General features: G+C 46.9%; 1 protein-coding gene across 2 annotated transcripts in view; it reads left to right on the forward strand.

Moving 5' to 3' along the window:
- The window catches only part of sema4c (sema domain, immunoglobulin domain (Ig), transmembrane domain (TM) and short cytoplasmic domain, (semaphorin) 4C), a 71,903-nt gene that overhangs the window by 13,788 nt on the left and 32,235 nt on the right, over nucleotides 1-25,880 (forward strand). The window contains exons 1-5 of one of the 2 annotated variants that reach the window (XM_069918015.1): nucleotides 1,178-1,244; nucleotides 9,973-10,124; nucleotides 19,154-19,216; nucleotides 20,731-20,829; nucleotides 21,609-21,705. In XM_069918015.1, coding sequence (XP_069774116.1) covers nucleotides 1,205-1,244; nucleotides 9,973-10,124; nucleotides 19,154-19,216; nucleotides 20,731-20,829; nucleotides 21,609-21,705 — 451 coding nt within the window. In that variant the 5' untranslated portion in view covers nucleotides 1,178-1,204. Of the gene's footprint in view, nucleotides 1-1,177; nucleotides 1,245-9,972; nucleotides 10,125-19,153; nucleotides 19,217-20,730; nucleotides 20,830-21,608; nucleotides 21,706-25,880 lie in introns of those variants that run through there. The other variant, XM_069918014.1, reaches the window with a different exon arrangement.

Consider the following 25,880-nt stretch of genomic DNA (forward strand, 5'->3'; position numbering starts at 1 on the left):
GATTTGAACCCCATCCCCGATGGCTGGTGCTGTGAAGGGGTTGCGCTAAGTGCTACGTCAAGCGCTAAGCAAAATATTTCAGTAACAATTGGGTCTAGCGCAGGGATTCTCGTACCTTAAGCAATCCCTCACTAATCACAGAGCACCGATGGCGTAGGGATCACTTAAAATGGTATGAGAGTGGAAAAGGTTGTGAACCACTGGTTTAGAGGAAGTAAAGGGTAACCAACGTTTCAGGCCTAACCCCTTCATCAAGGTATGAGCAAAAAGCAGACAGGCATCTGAATAAAAAGAAGAGGGGATGAGGGAAAGGAGGAAGGGCCAGGTGGAGGAGTGTAGACTAACAGGTGGGAGGTGGGTGGATACTAGTGGGTGGGTACAAGAGTTTCTCTATCCCTCTGTCTCCTTTCCCCCCATTCCCACCCCAGAGCACCCGGAGGAAACACCCACAAACACTGGGAGCGCGTACAAACTCCTTCCAGACAGTGCCAGATTCGAACCTGGGTTGCTGGTGCTGTAATCGCGTGGCGCTAACCGTACTGCGGATAAGCGGGTTGGTGGGGCGGGTGGGGGACAAAGCCATGGAAGGATCTAAAAGGGAGCTGTATCTCCCAGTCTGAGGCAGCCAAGAGTGGAGAGACCAAATTGTTCTGAATTTGTTCTGGAGAGCGTTAGAAGAGTCAAACGTGGGCCTGCCCAGATGATACTTGGGGAAGATTAGAGATATAGCGTGTTAATCATGTCTCCGTACAACGGGGAAATTGCAGGATCCCTGGATCCAGCAGGATGACAGCAAATTGCTGCCCTTCCCCAAGGAGTTTCTCAGTGGGTGGCCCGGCAGTGCCACTCTGACCCAGCGTCGAGGTGCGCCCAGCCACAAGAATGTGTGCCAAAGGGTGCATGTTGCATCTGGCCATTTTGGAGAGCTCGCTGCTATTACAGACCATTGATTGCAACACAAACAGGCTACCAGTCTGTCAATAAACGAACAGCCGGCAGGGTTCCTTGGGAAATAATATTTCCTGTTTCCATTATGGGAGAGTACAACAGTGAAATGGGAAAGGGTGTGGAAGGAAGCCTTCACAGCAAACATCAACTCAGGATTTCTCTTTTGTATTTTACTTTACCTTGTGTGAATGTTGTCAACATAAATTTTGTTTTCTGCCTTGCTGTTGGTAGCTCGGGCACTGTGAAGGTTAGAAACATGAAAATACTTCCTCTGCATTGTCCCACTTGCATCGGGGGTAAGTTGAGCCTGTGTTAGATGTGGAGGAAACTCCCAGTTAAATCAAACACACAGGGTGCGTATGGTGAAAACCAGCCTTTATCTTAACCTGTCAAATGCTCCCAGGATTGTGCAGCACAGGCTGTACCAAATTTGTCTGACTGAGGCAGGACGGGAGAGCAAACTCGGCGGGCACCTGCAGTGGCAGGAGGGACAGTCAGCGTTTCAGTGTGAAATCTTCCTCTGCGCTTTCTGAGGAGATCCCTTAATATTTGGGCGTCACCCTTAGCATAGCACTGTTTAGTAGGTTTGAATCTGGCGGTGTCTCCAAGGACTTTGCATGTTCTGCCTGTGTTGGCGTGAGTTTTTCAAAAACACAGGGTTTGTAGGTTAATTAGGGTATTTGGATGGTATGGGCTGGAAGGGCCAGTTACCGTGTTGATGTAAAAATTAAAAAAAAATCATCCCGTCCAGATTTGATTGATCCTGATCCTTCCTGTATGCGTGTTGGGGTTGGGGGGGGTGGGGTGGTGTAGTTATAACGTGAGATTTCTGTTCCACTTGCTTTTAATTGAAACCAGCCGCAGTCGAAATCCGGTACTGGTGGTTGTGGCTCGCTGGGAGGGTGATTGAGGGCCTGAGATCACACAGGAGGTCTCATTTACCTATCGAGGGGCCACAGAGCATGGAGGTGGGGGTGGGCAGAGGATGTGGTCCAGGCAGTTCCACCACTAAGCTTTCTAATTGCCTTTTGATGAGTCAAATTTGAGCCTTGCAGGCACTTTGTTCTTCTGCGTCCAAAGTTGTCCTGCGGCTTTCATTTCAGAAACTTCTCTGATAATTACATACAAGAAGGAATAACAGCTGTAACCTATTTTAGACCGCGAGGTGGTACCCTATGAGATACTAGGGAATTGGCTGGCATCCAGCCCAGCATTGAGCTGCCGCTGAATTAATGATGTGCAGGTACTGGTGAAGAATTCCACAGTGCCTAGGAAAAGCCACCAAGACTAGAAGATAAGCCATTGTTTCAGTCCGTCAACTTAGACACCAGAGGGGCACGGGGGGGTCCGCAGAGGTGAATGCTGGCGGATCTGCTGCGTCAATCCCCCCCTGCACCATTTCCAATTTGGGGTTTTGAGCTGAAACACCGACTGTCCCTCCTGCCACCACAGATGCATGCTGGCACACTGAGTTTGCTCTCCCATCCTGCCTCATTCAGTCAAATTTGGGGAAGCGGTGATTGGGGGGGGGGGGGCAGAATCTTAAGAACAGCCATCTGGCTGGAGAAGGGGAAAGTAGTCAAACCTTTTGTGAATGGGACTGAGTTCTGGTGTGGCGCCTGGGGGTGATGGAGTATGGGGGCGGAGGTTGGTGAGAAGGAGCAGTGGTGTATGACAGGTGAGGAGGGGGGAGGTGGCCAGCGGGGGATGGGGGACGATGGAAGGATGGAGGTGGAGTCAGAGTCTGGGAGCAGGCGGGGGGGTGGGTGTGGGTTGTTGTGAGAGGATGGAGGCCACGGTGGGGAGGATGACGGGGTGAGGAGATTTAATAAATCTCTAGCAGCAGATATTGGCAGTAGCTTTAAATTTGTAAGCAAAGTTCCCTCTAGTTGCGCAAAAATCTTGGGTTGTGCAAATTTTTTTCCTGTGAGAAAAGTATGTGTAAATGTAAACTTGAAATTGTTTCAAGATTATTTTGGCACAGCCCATCTCTCGTGGCTGATAAAATTGTATTGGCACGTTTCAATATAATGGAAGAGTGAGGGTGTAGTGGGGGGGGGGGGTAGGATGGAGGAGGACGGGGGGTCAATGAGGCGGAGGACAAAGATGAGGAATGGGAAATCTCGCTCTACTTCCCCAGCAAGTAGGAGGATGTAACCTCACAAACTCTTCCAAATAATAATCCCTTCAGTTTCTCACTATTGACCACATTCCCACATTTAGTCGGGATCCACGTCAGCTGTGGGAATAGATGACCGGTGTGTTAGTTATTCAACTTTGAGTTCCATTGCGCCAATTAATGAATGAATGAGAATTTACTGTCATGTCTTTTTTTGGCTCTTTGACTTGGCTTCGCGGACGAAGATTTATGGAGGGGTAATGTCCACGTCAGTTGCAGGCTCGTTTGTGGCTGACAAGTCCGATGCGGGACAGGCAGACATGGTTGCAGCGGTTGCAAGGGAAAATTGGTTGGTTGGGGTTAGGTGTTGGGTGTTTCCTCCTTTGTCTTTTGACAGTGAGGTGGGCTCTGCGGTCTTCTTCAAAGGAGGTTGCTGCCCGCCAAACTGTGAGGCGCCAAGATGCACGGTTTGAGGCGATATCAGCCCACTGGCGGTGGTCAATGTGGCAGGCACCAAGAGCTTTCTATAGGCAGTCCTTGTACCTCTTCTTTGGTGCACCTCTGTCTCGGTGGCCAGTGGAGAGCTCGCCATATAACACGATCTTGGGAAGGCGATGGTCCTCCATTCTGGAGACGTGACCTACCCAGTCATGTACTCAAGTACAATGTCCCGATGCAATGAAAGGCTCACTCCACCCCCTGCCCTGTCTTCCCTTCTCCCTCAACCACTTTATTCTGATGCCAGTCTGCTTTTCACTTAACAGAGGTTCCAGGCCCGAAATGTTGGGCAGATGAAGTTCAATCAGGATATGTGTGAGGTGAAGCATTTTGGAAGGTAAAGCTTGACAGAGCACATGATTAATGGAGGATACTTCACAGTGTGGAAGAACCTTGGGGTTCAAATCCATATATCTCTCAAGGACGCCGTGCAGGTTGATAGGACAGAAGCTAGCTAATAGTACGCTGGCTTCATTAGTCAGGGGGGTTGAGTTCAGGAGTCGTGAGGTAAAAGTGTATATCATGGCTAATGTGATTTATGATGTGAAAAATAAAAAATTTTAAAAAAAAGGAGTCGTGAGGTGGTGGTGTAGCTCCATAAATCTCTGGTGAGACCACAGTTAGAATATTGTGTTCAGTTCTGATCACCTCATTACAGGAAGGATGTGGAAACTGAAAACAAAAACTTGCCCCTCGTATCTCTCTCAAACCTTCCTCCCTTCACTTTGAACTGATGCCTCTAGTGTTTGCTGCTTGCCCCCACACACCCCCAAGAAAGAAAAGGCTGAGTGTCTCTCATATCTGTGTCTCTGATAATCTTAAAGACCTACCATTATGTCACCTCTCATCATTTGCTCCAAAGGGAAATGCTAACCTTGTCTCATATATTTTCCAAATCAAACGAGTCAGCAGTGGATGCTGAGATGAGGAATTTCTTCGTACACATTCGGTAATTGTCTCCCCCAGAGAGATGGGGGTGCTCAGTCGCTGAAAGAGTTCAAGGTGTGAGATCAATAGGTTTTTTGGATACCATGGGATTAGGCTGAGTCAGGATCAGCCATGATCTCATTGTGGTGGGCAGGCGTATTTGTATTTCTTGCGTCCAAGTGCACATCTGTACAAGGGCAGCCAGCTGTTAACTGCTATCAGTGGCTGTCACAGCAGAATCTTTTTTCCCCCCAGCACGTGGTAATCCACTCAATGCCTCGATTGAGCTATAAGCATTTATGAAAATGGGAGAGAGAAATGCTCGTGCATGTCGGGGGTTTCCGGCCCGCGTCCGTTGGGAGTTTCAGGCCCGCGTTGGCTTGGGTCTGTAGCCATGCTGCTACTCTTCCGTCTGTTCCAACGACATGGTTGTTGTAGCAGTTAAGTGCAACACCTTCGCAGCACCAGTGATCGGGACCGGACCGGGTTTGGAATCCCATGCGGTCTATAAGGAGTTTGTAGGTTCTCCCCATGTTGGTTTCCTCCAGGAGCTCCAGTTTCCTCCTACCATTCAAAATGTACTGAGGGGTGTAGGCTTAAATGGGACAGCACGGCCTCATGGGATGAAATGGCCTGTTACCGTGCTGTACGTCGAAATTTAAAATTTAAATAATCTCTATCTGCAGATATTGGCAGTAGCTTTAAACTTGTAAGCAAAGTTCCCTCTAGTTTGTAAGTGGTCAATGTGCGCAAAAATCTGGCGGTGTGCAAATTTTTTTCCTGCGCGAAAAGCACGTGCATCTGTAAACTTGAATTGGTGCAAGATCATTTTAGCACAGGCCATCTCTCGTGGCTAATAAAACTGTATTGGCATGTTTCAATATAATGCAAATATGATTGAAATAACAGAAACAGCCAAGTGATTATTTTCATGAAGTATTATTATTAATTACTACATTCTTTTAGGTAACCCTTTTGTGCTCTGGTCACAAGCTGTGTGCGCGCACGCACGCACGCACGCACGCCACAGCTTTGAGGGAACAGTGCTTGTAAGTGGGGGAGGGGCTGTACTTTTGTCACTGCGTGTGAAGCCACAGAGAAGGAAATACCCCCTCCGTCCCCCTTTGGGCTGAGCCTTTCAGTCCTTGCACATTGAGAAGGGAGCTGAGGCCCAATGACCCACCTCAAGGTTGGTTGGGGCCTTTGGTGGCTGGCCTGGTCTCTCTGGGTGACCAAGGCATTGTTGAAAGGGGCAAAGCTATTGGTGGGGTGGGGGTGCGTTTTGGAGATGCCAGCACCATGTACCGGTGGTGAGGACAGTGAGTGCGAATCTAGCAGGCGTCATCAACCGCAATGAAGTTGGGTTTCAGAAACCCTGGTGGAGCTAGGCTGAGCCAGACAAGAGAAGAGTGTTGATTTTTAAAATTAAATTTAGAGATACAGCACGGTAATGGGTTCTTCTAGCCCATGAGCCCATAGCGTCTGAATATCCCAGTTAACTTACAAACCCCGTACATTTTTTTTTCGAAGGGTGGGAGAAAACCTACGCAGTCACAGGGAGAACGTAAAACACCCGGATTCGAATCCGGGTTGCAGCTGCTGAAACAGCATTGCGCCCCTTTGGACTTTCTATGAAGATGGTGAGGCCTGATCCAGAGTCGCTGCAGGACAGCTAAAACACTTTGAGGAGCCAGGAGAGGCTCTGTGTCTTTGCCTCATTAATCACCCTGGGACAGTAGAGATAGCGGATCCTCACACGACATTTAAAATGTGAAGGACGAGCTCTTGAACCATCAAAGCACAGAGGGCTACAGAACTAGAGCTGGTGATTGAGATTCATGCAGATGAGTAATGATCGGAGCCAAGGGGGTTGTTTGTGTTTCTGCATCTCTATCCGTGTAACATTTTACATGCTGGCACATTTACGCTGAATCTCCCTGTGATTGAATTTTGCTCCCAGTGCAGTGTGATGTGGGTTTCAGGATCAGTTTCCCAAGTAGCCCCTAGTATCCACCTCCACTAGTGGAGTTCCTCAGCGATCTGTTCTGGGACCCCTACTCTTTGTGATTTTTTTAATAAATGACCTGGACGAAGAAGTCAAGGGATGGTCAGTAAGTTTGTGGACGATATGAAGATTGGAGGTGTGGATGACTTTGAAGGCTGTCGTATGTTATAACAGGATCTAAACACGATGCAGAGTTGGGCGGGAAAGTGGCAGATGGAGTTCAATCTGGATAAGTGTGAGATGATGCGTTTTAGAAGGTACAACTTGAAGGCAGAGTAAATGGTTAATGGTGGGATACTTAAAAGTGTGGATGAACAGAGGGATTTTAGGGTCCATATCCATAGATTTCTCAAGGTGCCTACGCAGGTTGGTAGGTTAATTAAGGAGGCCTATGGTGCACTGGGCTTCATTCAATGGGGGGGGATGGAGTTCACGAGTTGTGAGGTGATGCTGCAGCTCTACAAATCTCTGGTGAGACCACACTTAGAGAATTGTGTTCAGTTCTGGTCACCTCATTACAGGAAGGATGTGGAAGCTGTGGAGAGGGTGCAGAGGAGATCTACCCAGGATGTTGCCTGGATTGGAAAATATGTCTTGTGAGGCAAGGTTAGCAGAGTTGGGACTTTCCTCTTTGGAGTGAAGGATGAGAGGTGATTTAATAGAGGTCTATAAGAGGCATAGATAAGGTAGACAGTCAGCACCTTTTTTCAGGGGTGGGAGTACCAAACCCCAGAGGGTATCTGTACAAAGTAAAGGGAGGACATTTTAGGAGAGAATCCCGGAGTAAGTATTTTTTCTTACACAGAGTCTGGGTGTTGGGAATGCATTACCAGGGATGGTGGAGAGGTTGGAACAGTAGGGGCCTCTCTTAGACAGGCACATGGATGAAAGAAAATTTGAGGGTTATGAGGTAGGGAGGATCTGTTTTTTTGGGTAGGTATATATAGGTTTGTACAGGCAGATTCTACAATTTGAATTTATGGTTGTAAAACAAAAAATGCTGGGCAGATAAATCTGGGATCAAAGACCAGGGTTACCTGCCCAGTGTGGGCACTTCAGTATTTTTTCCTTGTATAATCGTGAACTCAACATTGACGATGGTCTCAGCTCAGAGGTAAGAACTACAATTCTGAGGGTCAAAGATCATGACAGATGGAGAGACATGATTGCCCACATCCAATGGCAAGGCACCTGAATGTTTTATAGGTTGGCACATCATGGGCCGAAGGGCTTTTACTGTGCTGCAATGTTCTATATTCTATTTCACATCTCTATCATTCTTGGATGGCTCTTGGATTCCCTCGTTGCTTTCTAACTGTCTTTTACTGATGGTCTCCAGTTTTCTTCCTATTTGGAATGTTGAACAAAACAAACAGGTTCGAATCTGTGCTCTCTTTAAGGTACTGGGTGCTCCCACGTCCCAAAGATGTTCGGATTTAATTGGTCTCATGGGGGTATTTGGCCGGCGCGGGCTCGTGGGCCAGAAGGGCCTGTTACCGTGCTGTGTCTCTGAAATTAAGATTAAAGACCCAATTGAGTCAGTCACAGCTGTGCTGGTTGACACGGCAATTCAGAACATCAGAGAAAATGTGCATAGCACGATATGGATTAGGAAGCAAGTGGCCTGTGGGGTGTTTGTACGTTCACACGTGTGTCTGTTCCTCATCGATAGTCTGTCTGGAGTTTAATAAATAATGGCATGGAATATGTTTATAAGCTTTGTGATATGTGGCTGTCGTCTGCTAGTGTGCAGGCTTGTGCTCTAGAGCAGCTATTCTCAACAGGGCCATAACCCATTTAAGTAAAAGCCTTGTTATTTTTTCATCTCATGTAGCATCAATATTTTTTTTGATGTTTCTTATGCAGTTGGTAGAAGTACAGAAGAAACCAAAACCTGACCGCTTCACAGGGAAGGGGGCCCTGTAAACTGTGCAGAGTCTGAGGAAGTCCATAACCGGAAAAAAAAGGTTGAGAATGGCTGCTCTAGAATGTGCGGCAATGAAATGAAATTTTTGCAATTGCGCAAAAGCTTAGTGTGGTATCCAGGCAATTCAACCGATGCATGGTGCAGCAGGTAATGGAAGAATGAACAGGAAAGTGCATGGGGTAGAGGAAATGGTGCCTTTTGGGGAGATGGTGTGGGGTATAATGTGTAAAACGTGTATCGCTGTGAGATCGTAATGAGGCTACCAACAAGCACAAGTATCATCCGATCGTATAAGTGCAACCCGACGAAACAGCGTTCTCTGCAAGCACACGACCAGACATGATGCACATACAGACAAATGATACATATGCGGTACTTGTATCATTCAGGTGCCTTGCCATTCAGAGTGGGCAATCGTGTCTCTGACCCTCTGAATTGTAGTTGTTGCCTTTTCTTTGATGAAGACTCCATCTTTGAGCTGAGACCACAGTCGCTGCTGAGTTCATGATTATACAAGGGGAGAAATACTGAAGTGGTTTCCTGTTGCCGCCTTCAGTTGCAGTGTCCACACTGGATGGGTTAACCCTGGCGACTGATCTACAGATTGATCTGCCCAGTGTTTTACAACCATAAACTCCAATTTGTAGAATCTATTTGTAAAAAAATACATCCACCATCTGCAGTGACCTTGATTGGGAGGCTAAACAGGTACTACACTTTGCCCAAGGGTGACCAAAAGGCTATTGAACATACATATATAACGTATGTGTGTGAAGATTATTTATATTGTTTAATAAATAGTAGAGCCTTAGAGGGTTTGTATGAGCAATTCATTCAGAATTCTCACTGCCCGTGGGAAGAGCTGTTCCTCAGCCTGGTACTGGCTCTGATACTCCTGTATCTCTTCCCCGATGGGAGCAACTGATATTAAGATTTTAAAACACAAAAGGTATGAAGGGTTCAAGCGTGAAACTTTGGTTATGTATCTTTACCGTTATGATATAAAGGACACTGTTTGACCTGCTGAGTTTCTCCAGCGTTGTGTTTTTACTTTAACCACAGTGTCTGCAGACTTCGGTGTTTTACGCTCGTACAGTGGTTTTCAAACTTTTTCTTTCCACTCACATCCCACCTTAAGTAATCCCTTACGAATCACAGAGCACCTAAAGCATAGGGATTACCTAAGGTGGGATGTGAGTGGAAAGAAACCACTGCTCTAGTAGCTGAAAGATGGTGTGTGCGGGATGGAATTTTGCGCGCCCTCCTCAGACAACAATTCCCATAGATCATGTCGCTGGGGCATCAGGTGTGATGGTCTGTTTCACTGGATTTGAGCAGTTGTGGACTATGGGTGATGAGCACACAGCCACCCTCCTACACTGTTCTATTCCACGTGCTCCACGATCGCTCTAAATCCAGCTGGGATTGGGCATGGGTTGGTCTGGAATTTTCCCCCCTACCCATCCGCAGGGCTTAAACGCTTGTAGCCAGTGTGCATTTTAAAAAATGCTGCATGGTTAAATAGAGGCTTGATTTCTTCTCTTGCAGTGGTGAAAGAGGTGAAACGCTTCTCAAAACCCAAAGTCTTCAATTACACCACCCTGCGCCTGGATGAAGATGGGGAGGCGCTGTATGTGGGTGCTCGAGAGGCAGTGTTTGCACTTTGGACGGAGGACATCACGGTGGAGGTGAAAGACGCGGTGAGCAACACTTGGGCTGTAAAGCAGTCTCAGTAACACTTGACTATGGTGTGGTGGGAGTGGGGGGGGGGGGGTGGTTGGGTGGTATTTGAGCTACAGCTTGTGTTGGTGTCTGTTAAATAAGTCTGTCGCCACCCTTAGAAGCATGAGAGCAGAATAATGATGTAAAGTTTATTGTCACATCCATTGTACACTGTAACCTACGCCAAAATTCGTACTTTGTTTAAAAAAAATCTTCAATAGCATACGTTGAATTAGATTAGAAAGAGAATGTCTACAAGGCGCTGGTGACATCTCACTGAGAGTATTGTGAGCAGTTTTGTGATCCTCTAATTTTTTTAAAATTTAGACATACAGCACGGTAACAGGCCATTTCGGGCCATGAATCCATGCCGCCCAATTACACCCCATTAACCTACACCCTCAGTGTAGAATGGAAGGAGGAAACCAGAGCCCCCAGTGAAACTCACGCAGACATGGGGAGAACATACAAATTCCTTACAGATCGCGCGGGATTCGAACTCGATCGCTAGCATTGCGCTAACCGCTACACCAACCAACTTGCTGGCGTTAGTGAGGGTTCAGAGGAAGTTCATAAGGAGGATTCCGGGGATCATATGAGGAGCTTTTGACAGCTCCTGGCCTGTACTAGTTGGAATTTAGAAGAATGAGGGGGTGGGTCTCATTGTGGAAAGGCATTCGCAGAGTAGTTGTGGGAGAGTCTAGGACGGGGTGGCCAAACTTGCTTAATGTAAGAGCCACAAACGATAAAGCTCAGATGTTTCAGAGCTGTAGGACAAGAACAAAATTCACACACACGTTTTTATTGTTACATACACATTTTATTACAAAAAAATTATATAAAAATGCAGATTAAATGCAATAATATTCATGCATGGAGTTTTTAAACTGTTAATTTGTATTAGTTTCAGTAATCGCAAAGAGAATTATGTAAAAAAAAAAGTAAACAAAAAAATTAGAGATATTTTAATCAGATTTCCACCTTACAAAATTAGTCAGGTGGGTGGGAGACCGGCAGTGCGAGTCGGGCAGGCGAGGGGGTAGAAATTTGTAGAATATTTGAATTTTCCTCGAGCCGCCTATTAAAGGTCAAAGAGCCGCATGTGGCTCACGAGCCGCGGTTTGGCCACCCCTGGTCTAGGACAAGAGGGCACAACTTCTGGATTGAATGGTGTCTTCTTAGAGCAGCAGAGGAATTTCTTCAGCCAGTGGGGGGATGAATCTGTGGAATTCATTGCCACAAGGGGGTGTGGAGGCCGGTTCATTGGGTGTATTTAAGGCAGAGATTGATAGGTTCTTGATTAGCCAGGTCATCAAAGGTTATGGGGAGAAAGTGAGGCTGAGTGGAACAATGGATCAGTTCATGATTAAATGACGGGTAGACTCGATGGGCTGAATAGGGTATTTTGGCTACCATGTGTTATGGTCTTACAAAAGATTGATGGACAATAAATAAATAATGAATGTCATTCAGCCAGTAGCGTCAGTGGACAATGCATTGAAGGGCGGTGGGGAGTGGGGGGGGGGTGGGGGGTGGAAACAGCACTGTGGGTTACAATATGTACAGGAACACCTCACTTAACATGGTTTCAATTATTGTTTCTCCCCTCATTTTATTGTGAAAATTTCACATTCAAGGTTCACTTCCTGCTGCCTAATTCTTCCTTGCCTCAAAAGGTGTCACTAGGGAAGAGACTCAGTCAACAAGAGGCCAAAGACTAGGAGCTGGAATAGGCTCCTCAAGCCTGATCTGCTGTTCAATAAGGTCGTGGCTTATCTGCCGCAAATGCTCTCTGTGCCATTCCCCCATAGCCCTCAGTTCCCCAATTCTTCAAACATACAACTCTTCCCCCCCCCCCCCCGCTGACCTTGCCTCCACAAAGCTCCAGATCGTCTCAGAGAATCTGCATGAGGAAATTTCTATCTACCTCCGTTTTAAATGACCAACTCCCTGAAACTATGCCCCCTTGTTCAAGATTCTCCCACTGGTAAAAGCATCCTATCGTACCCCTTAGGAGCGTTTAGGTTTTCAGCAGATCCCCACAGCCTGTTTAGACATTGTTCCGAGTTCTTTACAATGCATGGCCAGATTGGAACTCGAAAAAAGGGATTCCCATATTTACCCTCTGTCCTTCACACCATTCAGTGTGTTCAACTCTAATCATTCCCTACCCCAATTCAGCCCAGTGACCTGTCCTTGGCCCAGAGGAAGCATTATTTGGAGTTAGGACCGTAACAGTGACACTAGGTAAGCATTGCCAGTATGTTGTAAAAGCACAATTCCGGAGAAACTCGGCAAGTTAAATAGTGTGCTTTATGTAGCAAAGGTAAAAATACCTAACCAACGTTTCAGGGTTGAGCCCTTCATCAAGGTAGGAACAAAATTGCCATTATGTTTCTCTTTTTTTCCTCTTGGCTTGGCTTCACGGACGAAGATTTATGGAGGGGGTAAAAGTCCACGTCAGCTGCAGGCTCGATTGTGGCTGACAAGTCCGATGCGGGACACGTGGAGGGGGAGGACGTGGACCTGTCCTCGGGCCTGCGCAAAGGAGCCTTTAGGTGGAGTGCAGTGTGCACAGTACTGGCCCCACCCTTTACACCCATGGTTCGTGTGCCGTGGCCAAGCAAGCTGGGACGTGGGAGCGAGGTCCTAGGGTCGTAGGTTTTATATCGGAATGGCCTTCTCCTATGCAGTTTTCTTACCCGGGCTGAGGGGCCTGCCTCCCCTCCTAGGTCGGCCCATACTGCCCGGACTGGGGCCGCCGCCTCCAACTCTCTGCCCGGACCGGGGCCTCCGTCTGCCTCACTCGTTTGTGGGTAGTGGATAAAGCACATGATTCCTACTGATTAAGGGAGGCCATAAACAGAACATGAGAGAGCTATTTCAATGATTGGAAGAACTTGATGGGAAGTTTTAAATATAGGCATAGAGCACGGTAACAGGCCCTTCAGGCCCATGCCGCCAAATTGCACTCAATCAACCAACAACCCCTGTAGGTTTTGAAGGCTGGGAGGAAACCAGAGCCCCCAGAGGGAACCCACAGAAGTATGGGGAGAACGTACAAACTCCTTACATTCAGCGCGGGATTCAAAGCTTGGTTGCTGGCGCTGTAATGGCGTAGTGCTAGCCACTACACTAACCGTGCCACCCCTAAGTAACCAAGCATTCAGGAGGTAAAATACCATTTTTGTGGAGGTTAAAATGTTTCTCTACTTTATTATATTATTCATTTTAGTGTTTTTAAATTTAGGCGTACAGCAGAGTACGCCCATGAGTACTGTGTTGCCCAATCTACATCCCACGAACCTACACCCCGGTCCGTTTTGAACGGTGGGAGGAGGGGACCCCCCACGCAGACAGGAGAATGTACAAACTCATTACAAACAGCGCGGCATTTGAACCCTGGTCCTGATCGCTGGCGCTGCATTAACCGCCACACCAACCTTGCTGTTTATTAAAAGTTCATTACTTTTCTCCCTGATGGTGCACTTGGGATGTAGTACGTAATGGGCTTTAAGTTTGAGGACTGTTCTAAATAGTATCATGTGGAATTGCCATTCTCAACCATATGGCCCCCTGGGTGGGGGGGCATGCCCACAGACTGAAATAATAAAATATTTTTTAAATTTTTAAAAATTTTCTCGGTAGGAGAGAAATAAAGTGGGGATGAAGGGGTGCGGGGGGGGGTGGGGGTTGTGGTGAGTTGTCTTGTCTGATGCACTGACCCTGCTTGCTGTGTGCTTGGGACTTGTCAGTCAGTTATCGTATGGTCATACAACATGGGAAATGGCCACTAGAGCCATTGAGTCCATGTCGACCATCAAGAAACTGTTCCAATTGATTGCCTTTTATTTTCTCCATAGTCCCATCAAGATCACCAATTGTCTTGATTGGATTTAGATTTATTGTCAGAGTACATGCATAACATCACGAACACCCCTGAGAATTTAGTTTAGGCATACAGTGGGGTATAAGGCTCTTCCAGCCCTCACTCTTATGCCCCACAAAGACACCAATGAACCTATATGTTTTTGGAGGGTGGGAGAAAAACAGAAGCCCACACAGGCACGGGGGAAGAATGTACAAACAGTGCTGGGTCGCTGTTGCAGTAATAACAATGTTGTGCTAAGGTGAATTTGTAGGTGAGTGGTTAAGAGGAATTAGAAGGGGAGTTGATCATATGGGAATGAATATGTTACAGAAATGCAGGCTAATGAAAGGACTGATGGAAACTAGTATGAATGTAGTGGGCCAAATGGCCATAATTATTTAAATTTAGATATGCACCAAGGTAACAGGCCCTTCCAGCTCAATTGACCAACCACCTCTGGTACTTATTGAATGATTTGGGGGGGGGGAAACCAGAGCGTCTGGAGGAAACCTACGCAGGCACGAGGAGGACATACAAACTCTTTACAGATGGCACGGGATTTGAACCCTGGCCCCAATTGCTGGTGCTGCACTAGCCGCTACACCAACTTTGCCCCCGCATTGCTGCCATAATGCAAGGGTTTTCTAATAACTTTTGATAAAACCGTGAATATGTGACCAGTGGAACGTTTCAGAAGAGAATGGTTTTGGTTGTACAACTGCTGGCACTGGACAAGAGATGCTGGGCTTTTATCAGCATAGGAGATGCTTTTCCGGAAGATTGGCGGTGTTAAATTACAGCTAAATCCAATTCTGCCATGCTCTCTCCCTCTCAGGTTGCGTTTTAAATAGCAGCCTAATTGCAGTGTTTAATTTTAGCAATGTTGGCTCGAATTCGAGAGCACCGCTGGGCAAGTGGTGGTGTTTTGCTCTGTCTTGAGGAGGGGGTGCGGGGGGGGGGGGGTGCATCAGCGCTGTGCCAGACTGTTTGATTGGAGCAGACATGGGGGCACAGTGGATGTGCACATTCCAACAGCTCTGATCTGTCCAGACAGGTTCCTTCAGTGTATTTAACCTCACTGAACCAAGCACGCACTTCATTGAGTGGTTTTATATCGAACTGTGTCAATGTTTCATGATGTACTCAACTTCAGACGAACAGTTTGTCTTTTGTGTATAATGAATCTTGGTAAGGAAAGAGCTCCCACAACAATTGCTTTCCTGGGCATTGAAATGACATGAGTAAAAACAGAGATGCCGGGGGAACTCAGCCGGTCTCGCAGCCTCTAGAGGAGGTAAAGATAGATTACCGACGTTGCGGCCCTGAGTCCTGCATCAAGGAATGAGCAAAGAAACTGGCTGAATTCCTCCAGCATTTAGTCTACAGTCACGGCGTTTGCAGAACTTTGTGTTTCACTTCATTGAAATGACATTGTTCTTGTCCTTTTTGGGTGGCCTGCTTTATAGCACGTGAAGTGTTCCCACTGTTGCAATTGAGGAATGTTGCTCCAGATGACATTTTAATGTCTCTGTGGGGTTGTTTTCAAAAGCTGATTGCGATCTCGGTCTCTCCAATGTGGCGAGAGCGAGCCTTGACATTATCTCACCTTCAGACCCCTTGCATTGTGGCGAGAGCAAACCTTGACATTATCTCACCTTCAGTCCCCCTGCATTGGGCACCGTGAGTTAACACTAGCCAATAATAGGATGCTGGGAATATCACAGCAGCATTAGGCCTTTCAGCCCCTCAGTTCAATTCTAGCCAGCAAGATGATGGCCAGTTTGCGAACCAACTGAAAAAATTGTGTTTAAAAACTCAATGCTGGAGAAGCTCAGCAGAACAGAGCAAAGATAAAGATGCACAACCAGCATTTTGGGCTTGAATCTTTCATCAAGGTGTGAGCAAAATATAGATAGGCACCTGAACAAATTGGTGGAGGAAGGTGGGAGTGGAGGAAGCGTAGACCAACAGGCAGGAGGTAAAAGGTGGAAAGGGAGGGAGGGCATACCAGCAAGCAAGTGGGGGGGGGGAGATGGCTCTGTGAATGGAGAGGGAAGGAGGTGCAGGGTTGGAGGAAAGGAGACAGAGGGATGCGGAAGAGAGGGAGTCGTCCCGCAGAAACCAGAGAAGATGGATGTTAATACCATCTAGTTGGAGCGTGCCCAGATTAGGTGTTGCTCCTCCATTTTACGGTGACCTTGGTTTGACAGAGCTTGAGGCCATGAACAGACATGTCAGTGCAGAAGTGGGGTGCAGAATTGGAATGGTTGGCCACTGAGAAATCCCTGTCATTTATGCAGACAGAGCTCAAGCCCAAAACATTGGTTATTATTACCTCTGGCCTGTGCTCCTCTACCCCCCGCCACCCCCCCCCCCCGCCAAACTGTAGGCACCTGTCTACATTTTGCCCATTCCTTGATGAAGGACCCTCAAGCCAGAAACGTCGGTTATGTTTCTTCATCTTTGCTACATAACGTACACGGTTTGACCTGCTGAGTTGCTCAGCATCGTGCTTTTTTTTTTAAAACTTCAACCACAGCATCTGCAGTCGCTCCTGTTTCAGCGCAAAAATTGTGGTCATTGTTTCTTACTGAACCTGTTGCTGGGTGCTCACCTTCAGGCTCCTGCACCTCCTTCCCGATGGTAGTAGGGTGGGTGAGGAGTGCCTCTGAGGATAGGCTGCTTTTTCAAGACACCGCCTCTGTGCATGTTCTTATTGTAGTGGACACTGGTACTCGTGATATTGCTAGCCAAATTTACAACCCTCTGGAGTCTTTTCCTGTCCTGTGCATTGATACCTCCTTACCAGAGAGTGATACAACCAGACAGGATGCTCTCCATGGTACACCTGCAGAAATTTTCGGGAGGTCTTTGGTGACATCCAGCATCTGCAAACTCCCTCGTGCCTAAAAAAAATTGTATTCAAGTCCTTTAGGTTCCAGATTTAAGGCTTCGGGTTCCAGAATGACTGATGTGGTGCTAAACTGAGCGTTGACAAATGTGGCGAGATTTCCTCTTGTGTTTCTGTCCCCAGAATTCCAAATGATTGTGTGGTGATTCGATTGGGTTCAGGATATTGAGAAGCTGTTCCTGCTGACGAATAATTTCACCACAGGGGAACACAATATTAAAATTAGAGCCACGTCATCAGCCATCATTTCCGTAATGTGTGAAATATGAAAGTCTGCAGATGCCATGTTTGTAGTAAAAACACACCGAAATGCCAGAGGAACTCAGCTGGTCTTCAGCATCCTTAGGAGATAAAGATATACCAGTTGTACCTCTTTTATCTGGAAATTCCCACGTCTGGCACATTTGAATCTGCCACCATTAGTACAAACTCCTTACAGTGAGACTTGAATATCGGTCCCGCGCTGGCGTTGTAAAGATCGAATCTGCCGGGTTTGAGTTCTATCGGTGGCAGATTCAACTTTTACAGTGCCAGCGGTCGGGACCAGGGTTTGAGTCCCGCGCTCTCTGCCGGGAGTTTGTACTAATGTCCTATTTGCTGGGGCTATAAAGGCGTAACGCTAACCTTTAGTTCCACCCCACAGTATTATTTCCTGTTTTAAGCTTTGTTCTCCCTTTGATATGTTTATATAGAGGGTTCCCTTAGGGGTCAATTTCTGTGGTCCCACATCGCCAGATTAAAGAGGTACAAACTGTATTGCTGACGTTTCGAGCCAGAGCCCTTTTTCAAGGAATAAACAGAATAACAGACTGAGGCAACCCGTAATTTGGAGAAACAACACCTCATCTTCCGACTGAGCCCCCTCCAACAAGATGGCATTAACTGACTTCTCTGGCTTTCGTTAAACCCCGCCACCCCGGTCACCTTCCTCTATCTCTGTCTCCCTTTTTGCACAAACATGATAAATTTTTATCTAACCCTTGTGTCCAATTAACCCCTTTTGTTATTCCTTCCCCCATTGTTTGAATTCTGAGACTTCCTGGCTCATTCTTCTACTTTGAAGGGCTCAGGCCTGAAACATCAGCAGTGTACCTTTGTCTTCGATGGACGCTGAAAAGACCGGTTGAGTTCTTGCATCATTTCAGTGTGTTTTTCTCCTTTCCGTAATAACGTGAACAGGTTTATTGCCATACATATTGTACGATATATGTTTACTCCAAAATTCTTATGCAGGTGAACAGATAGTTGTAAAAAAAAAATTACAATAGTATGCGTGCCTGGATTCATGCTGAAATGTTTGGTGTTTTAGAGAAAATGAATGGAGAAGATAGATGGATAATAAATATTCAGTTATTCTGGTGCATTGATGCAGACATCCCTTTATGTGGTGTTGGACATCCGTGATTAGTGTTACAAGGGGAGGTTCAAGAGCCTGATAGCTGACGTAGTCATGTACTTACGCAGGCCTAGAACACAGTCACTCACCACCGGCGATCTAATGAGCATGCGCGAGCCGGTCACGGCTGATGACAGATCCAGGGTGACGTGCGGGAAATTGGTGGGCCGGAACAGGGAGTTCGAAGAGCATGGTGGTTTACGCTGAATCGCGGGGTCTAGGGAGAAGAGAAGGTGGATGTGAAGGGAATAATAAAATGTCAACGCCTTTTTTTGTACTAAAGAATGTGTGAGTGTGTTCTTTTAATGGTTTGCATAACATCTGTCTGGCAGTCACTACAAAAGAAACTGTTCTTGAACCTAGAGGTGGTGGCCTTCAGGCAACTGTACCTTCTGAAGAATTGGGAGGGGGGGGGTCCACAGTGGAGTGGCTAGCAAGGCTGCCTGCGGGCATTCTGGGTTCTTTCCTGACCTGTGCTGTTTGTGAGGGAGTTTGCAGGCTCTCCCTGCTCTTTGGATGGGAAAAGGTCTTCTTCAGATCTCCCTCTAAAGCTGCAAGGAGAGTCCGTAGAACAAGCAATCTGGTTTCGAGGAGCCGTTAATCCAGAGAGAACCACTTTCCACCGGTTGGCTTTTCTGGCGCAGGTTGTAGAGACCTGTTGGTTATGTACCTTTGCCTCCTATGGACGCTGCAGGTCCTGCTGAGTTTCTCCAGCACTTCTGATGTGTAAACAAGTTGCAGAGAATTGGGGCAATCAAAAGGTCCCAGAAAAAATGGTCATTCATTTGGGGTTCCTGTGCTAATTATTTTGCTCTTTCTGTTGAAACAGATCGTTTGGAGGGCCCCACTGGAGAAAAAGATGGATTGTGTTCAGAAGGGAAAGAACAACCAGGTTTGTGTCTCAAAGCCTGCAAGGACATCATGGGGTCACACTGCAGACACGCAGCTCAGAGCATAACACTGCAGCCTGGGCTGTGTAACGATAAGTCGGCCTGTAGTTTCTTTGCATTCTGCTTTCTGTTGGAGGTCTGCCAAGCTGAGGAGAATAACTGTCATTTCTCATTAGGGCAGAGAATCTTGGATAGCGGCAGGGAAGGCTCGGAGCTTTGTGCGCCTCAGTGCCTTTCCCAGCCTGTTCCTGGGCCTGTGTGAGCTGGAGTTGGTGGCCACTATGCTGACCAAAATCTGGGTATTGTTTGCTAATCCCACTCTCCACCGAAGCGTGCTGTTGCAACACGTTACGTGACTCAACACCATTAAATCCCTTCTCATTTTCTTCCCCTGCCTCTTTTTCCCCCATCTCAATTTAAATATCGACAGACAGCTCAGTAGCAGGTGCTTCTGGCCACCCAATGAACCTACAACCCACGTCTGTTTAGAAGGAAACCCACGTAGATACAGGGACAACATGCAAACTCCTTACAGACAGCGCCAGATGCGAATTCGATTCGCTGGTATTGTAGCAGCATTGCACGAACCCATTCAAAATTAGCAGCCAATGGAGAATCAATCAGGGAAAGCCCGACAGTTGACCTGTGTCTTGTTTCAGACTAGACCTTTTCTCTGGGGATGTTCAACCCACACCTTAAAATTCCAATTGTTCTCAAATCCCTCCTTGCTTGTGTAACCTCCCCCATGACCCTCCACTCTGGCCTCTTCCCACTCTCCATGGGAATTTATCAAAAACCCTTTTCACGTCGGTAGATTGGCGGTTCAATGAACCGTTTCAACATAGTCTATTTTTGCCGTTCACACTGGACCGATGTTAGCCGGTTCTCTGCATCACACCACCTGGCACCCCAGAGCAGAAGAGCACCTATCCTCCAGCAGTGACATCCTGCATAGTCCCTGTACCTTTCCCACTGATTCACAATGAATCGATGATGATACACCCTCCTTAGGCGGTTCATCCCTGGAGCGATCTGATGCCTGTGTGCCAGTTCATGAGCATTCACACTGGCACGTTTAACCGGTAGATTGGTGGTTAATTACTGGGTTAAAGAGCCAGTCTGAATGGGGCTAAAGAGTAATGATTTCCCCTCCATTGCTCAATGTGGAAACATATTTGACATCGTAGAACATCTTGGGGCTTTTTTTTTTTTGTTTTGTTATTTTTCCCCTGGAGCGAGAACATTTCTGTTCCATCCACTCCCCACCACATTGCAAGACCCCCTGAGCTTCTCCTGCCGATTGTTTACACAATATCAACAATTTGGTAAACTGTCAAGATGAAGTTCCGGTTTCTCTTCCTGCTGTATAGGCTAATTTTTCCACATCACCCAAGTTTAAGCCTGTACCTGATTTGGGGGTGGGGGGTCACCACCTTTACAATAAGTCAATCCTTGGCTGAACGATGAATGTTGCCTTGGTAGTGGAATAACCTGTTTGCTTTTACTCTCCTTCCAGACCGACTGTTTCAATTACATTCGCTTCCTGCAGACGTTCAATCACACCCACCTGTACACCTGTGGGACCTATGCTTTCCAACCCAAGTGCACATACATTGTGAGTACCCTCTTTTGGGCAAGAATGCTTGCTGTAACCAAAAGCTGACATAAGTTGTCTTCTGCCTTGTGTTGATTCTTTCCTCCTTTTTTTCTCCCCTAAACACCATCCTATCATAGAACACTGCAGCACAGTGCAGGTCTGTTGTCCTTCGAAGTTGTGCCGACCCACATATTCCTACCAAAAAAACATACCCGTTCCTACCTCATGAACCTCTATTTTTTCTTCAACCATGTGCCTGTCTGAGAGTTTCTTAATGCCCCTATTGTTCCACTGCTGGCAATGCATTCTAGGCACCTACAACTCTCCGTGGGGGGTAAAAAAGAAACTTACCCATGACGTCTCCCCTAAACTTTCCTCCCGTCACTTTGTGCAGATGTTCTCTGGTGTTTGCTACTCCCTGACTATCTAATCTATCCCTCTCAGAATCTTTTAGACCTCTATTAAGTCACTTCTCATCCTTCTATACTCCAGAGAGAAAACCCAAGCTCTGCTAACATTGTCTCATAAGACCTATATTCCAATCTCCTCTGCACCCTCACCTTAGCTTCTATCTTGCTATCAATCTTTTCAGCAGTTTCTCCTCAGCTGACATTCCTTCCGGTATTCCCTCATCTCCCAGATCCTGGCAGTATGGCAGATTGGGCTTTGATGGAATGTCAGATGTGGTCTGATCATAGGTTAATATTGTTGAGATGAGCAAGAAGGTTCCTCAGTGTGAGGAAAGGATTGAAGTGTTTTCTGAGGAAGGGCCATTAATATTCTCCCCCTCTAAACAGGATGTGCGGAATTTTACTTTGAACAAAGCGGCTGTGGAAGGTGGAAAGGGAAAGTGCCCGTACGATCCTTCCAAAGGTCACACCGGTCTGATAGTGGGTGAGTACTTGGTGCCTGGTGCACAATCTGTGCCAGGTCTCTCCTTAAGAACATAAGAAATAGTAGGAGTCATCCATCTGGCCCTTCGAGCCTGCTCCGCCATTCAATGAGATCATGGGTGATCATCTCCTGCCTTTTCCCCCATAATCTCTTAATTCCCTAACCTTCTCTTAAATATATCCACTGCTTCAACGGGCAGCGAATTCCACAGATTCACTACCCTCTGGGGAAAAGGAGTTCCTCCTCATCTCAGTCTTAAATCCACTACCCTGAACCTTGAGGCTATGTCCCCTAGTTCTGATATCCCCCACCAATGGGAACAACTCTCCTACCTCTATGCCTTTCATAATTATAAACGTTTCTATAAGATTTCTTCTCATTCTTCTAAATTCCAGCGAGTACAGTCCCAGACAACTCAATCTCTCCTCATAGGCCAACCCCTTCGTCCCTGGAATCAGCCTGAACCTCCTCTGCACCGCCTCCAAAGCCAGTAACATCCTTTCTCAAGTAAGGAGACCAGAACTGCACATGGTTGTCCAGATGCAGCCTCACCAGGACCTTGTATAGTTGCAGCAGAACCTCACTGCTCCTCAATTGAATCCCTCCAGCAATGAAGGCCAACATGGCATTTACCCTCTTGATGGCCTGTTGCACCTGCAAACCAACCTTTTCTGATTCATGCACAGGCACTCTCTGAGAACTTGACCCAAGGGGCAAATGGTGGGGGGGGGGGGTGGGGGAAGGAGTTGCATTGGAGCAGCTATTTTGCTCATCCTTCGATGCATTAAACATCGCGCTTTGGTAACGATTCACTTAGCCGAGCTCAAGTTTCCTGAATGTTGTACATCCTTCAGGCTTGCATTGTGGCTCAGCCAATCGCAAGACGGTGCTAATCCTCAGTTGAGTTAATGAGTTCTTGAAACCTGAAACTTCCAGTGCAAAATAAGAATAATGGTTCTGCTGTACTTTGTTTGTTTTTGTTCAAGCTCAATTAAGTGCTTCTATTTCACTGAAAGCTAATTGCGTCGCCCTGTGGGGTATCGTGCAATGCTGGAGAGAGATTCTCCAACCACCAACCCCCCCCCCCCAACCCCCCTCCCCATTCTTTGCTGTTGCCTGCAGAGCAAGTGGAGATGTTGGGAGCGGGCAGGACCTCCGCCTGCTCAACGTCAGGGGCCGAAGGCGAGTTTTGGGCCATCGAGGGTGAATTGTTTCTGGGAAGAGCAACCCCTGTCAAGGACAGATGTGAAACCCGAGGGGTGAGGGCTTGGTGCAGGAGGTGAAGTGCGAGGGGCTTTGATCAAAACGTCCAGTGCTTGTGTTTGAGAGAAACATCAAAGTCTGCAGACATTGTGATTGTAGTAAAAATGCATCGAAATGCTGGAGGTACTCAGCCGGTCGTTCAGCAAACGCAGGAGACAAAGATGTGTTGTCAGCATTTCGGGCCTGAACCCTTCTTCAAGGTACAAGCAGATCTCAGCTTGCTGACATTCCCTGTCCTGTCCTTGAACTACTTGACCAGATGAAAGGCTTCGAGGGCCAGGCGTAGGAGGCTACTGACACTCGAGAACGTGACGCGTTTACACACACAGCTGTGGTGTTTGTGTATGAATTATCCTGTCTGTCAGCTCCTGTTCCACTTGATTACTTCTGGAAGCTGACCCATGCAAACAACTGGCATACTTTCCAAACACAATGCTCGCCCTCTCCCGTCCCTCTGCTTCCCTGTATAAACCATCAGAACGTACAATGCCCACAGCCAAGAAAGGAAAACACAACTCGGCAGAGTCCCAGATATCTCGCCTGTCGTTGCAGATTTATTCCTCATTCCTAACCACCCTTGAGAAGGTTCTGAGTAACCTCCTTGAACCACGACAGTCCAAACTTAACCAACAACCATTTTAATAATTACATTGGTAGGGGACTGGAGTCTTATAATCCAACTGAGTAAAGACTCTCATCATTTGCTTCCCCATCCCAATTCCTTTGCTGACACGTCTATCTGTGGTCTAAAGCACTGCCGGACTGAGACCACCTGCAAATTGGAGGAACAACACCCCATCTTCCGTCTGGGCACCCTCCAACTGGATGGTATTAACATTGACTTCTGTGGCTTCCATTAAGCTCTCCTATCTTCCCATCTTTGTCCTTCTCTCTCCCTTTCACGGAGCCAAAATTAATGTTCACCTTTCCTCTTGTATCCAATTAACACTTTTTGTCTATTGGTCTGGACTCAGGCCCGAAACGTTGGTAATATTTCTGTACCTCCAATGGAGGCTGAAAGACCAGCTGAGTTCCTTCAGCAATTTCAGTGTGTTTTTACTGCAATCACAGGGTCTGCAGACTTTGATGTTTCACTGAGAAAGGATGCAGACTCCCAAAGACGTCAATGAACCAGGGTTTTTAAAACAACCTAGTAGATAGGTAGTCATTGTACCTAGGATTGGATTTTTTTTTTCTTAATACAGTACCAAATGATTAAACAAATTTTAATTCTGCAGTGAGATTTGCAGGTCCCTTGATAATGACTTCTGGCCTCCAGCATCGTGGTCTTATTGCTTACCCACCACCATCTTTTATCTTCTTCCCAAGCACCTCTCAAGCCCCCTTGTCCAGCAAGCATCCTGTGCTTGGGCACAAGGTTGTAATTTTTTTCTTTTCATTCAGACATACAGCACAGTAACAGGCTCTTCATCTTTTATCTTCTTCCCAAGCACCTCTCAAGCCCCCTTGTCCAGCAAGCATCCTGTGCTTGGGCACAAGGTTGTAATTTTTTTCTTTTCATTCAGACATACAGCACAGTAACAGGCTCTTCATCTTTTATCTTCTTCCCAAGCACCTCTCAAGCCCCCTTGTCCAGCAAGCATCCTGTGCTTGGGCACAAGGTTGTAATTTTTTTCTTTTCATTCAGACATACAGCACAGTAGCAGGCCCTTCAGGCCCATGAGACCATGCCACCCAATTACCCTCCATTCCCAGTATATTTTGAAGGGTGGAAGGGAACCCACACAGACACAAGGAGAGCATGCAAATTCCTTTCAGACAGTGTTGGATTCGAACCCAGGTTGCTGGCGTTGTAGTAGTGTTGCGCTAATCATTATGCAAGGTTAACAGTTTCCCACATTACATTTCTTTCTTTGGCTTGGCTTCGCGGACGAAGATTTATGGAGGGGGTAAAAAGTCCACGTCAGCTGCAGGCTCGTTTGTGGCTGACAAGTCCGATGCGGGACAGGCAGACACGATTGCAGCGGTTGCAGGGGAAAATTGGTTGGTTGGGGTTGGGTGTTGGGTTTTTCCTCCTTTGCCTTTTGTCAGTGAGGTGGGCTCTGCGGTCTTCTTCAAATGAGGTTGCTGCCCGCCAAACTGTGAGGCACCAAGATGCACGGTTGGAGGCGAGATCAGCCCACTGGCGGTGGTCAATGTGGCAGGCACCAAGAGATTTCTTTAGGCAGTCCTTGTACCTCTTCTTTGGTGCACCTCTGTCACGGTGGCCAGTGGAGAGCTCGCCATATAATACGATCTTGGGAAGGCGATGGTCCTCCATTCCCATTTAGATGGGAAATATACCACAGGAATCAGTGATGATTGCAAATAATGTTGGAAGTGCGGATTTGCAGTGGAAACTTTTGCACGTTGACCCCCCCCGTTGACTTTTTCATACTGTTCTACTTTTAAAAGATTAATTTGCCCTTCAGTGGAGGGGCTGACGTACCAGATCTTTCCTGATTTAGCATTGAAAAATGACTACAAGACATGAGGGAGGAACCATTGAATTTGGGTCAGTGGAGAGTGGGTAGAGTTCTTTCCACTGCCTATCTTTGTACAGTGCAGTTAGGTTTCAATGGTTTCATCTATGACATCTTTGCCCTAATCTCTGTGCACAGTCACGAGGGATGGAGCTGATGACATGGCTCCAATCGATGACACAGGGGTGCAGCAGTTCTCAACGTTTTTCTTTCCATTCACATCCCACTTTAAGTAATCCCCATGCCATCAGTGCTCTGTGATCAATAAGGGGTTGCTTAAGGTAGATGTGAGTGGAAAGAAAAAGTTTGAAAACCACTGTTTTAATCGTCCCTAATTGACTTGTTATGTGCTCAGTTTCATAACTCCAAAGGAAATGGGCCAATGACAATGTTCCTCAAGCAAAATATTTAAGTGACAATTAAGCCCGA

Source organism: Narcine bancroftii, chromosome 2 (assembly GCF_036971445.1).
Source record: "Narcine bancroftii isolate sNarBan1 chromosome 2, sNarBan1.hap1, whole genome shotgun sequence".
Lineage (NCBI taxonomy): Eukaryota > Metazoa > Chordata > Chondrichthyes > Torpediniformes > Narcinidae > Narcine > Narcine bancroftii.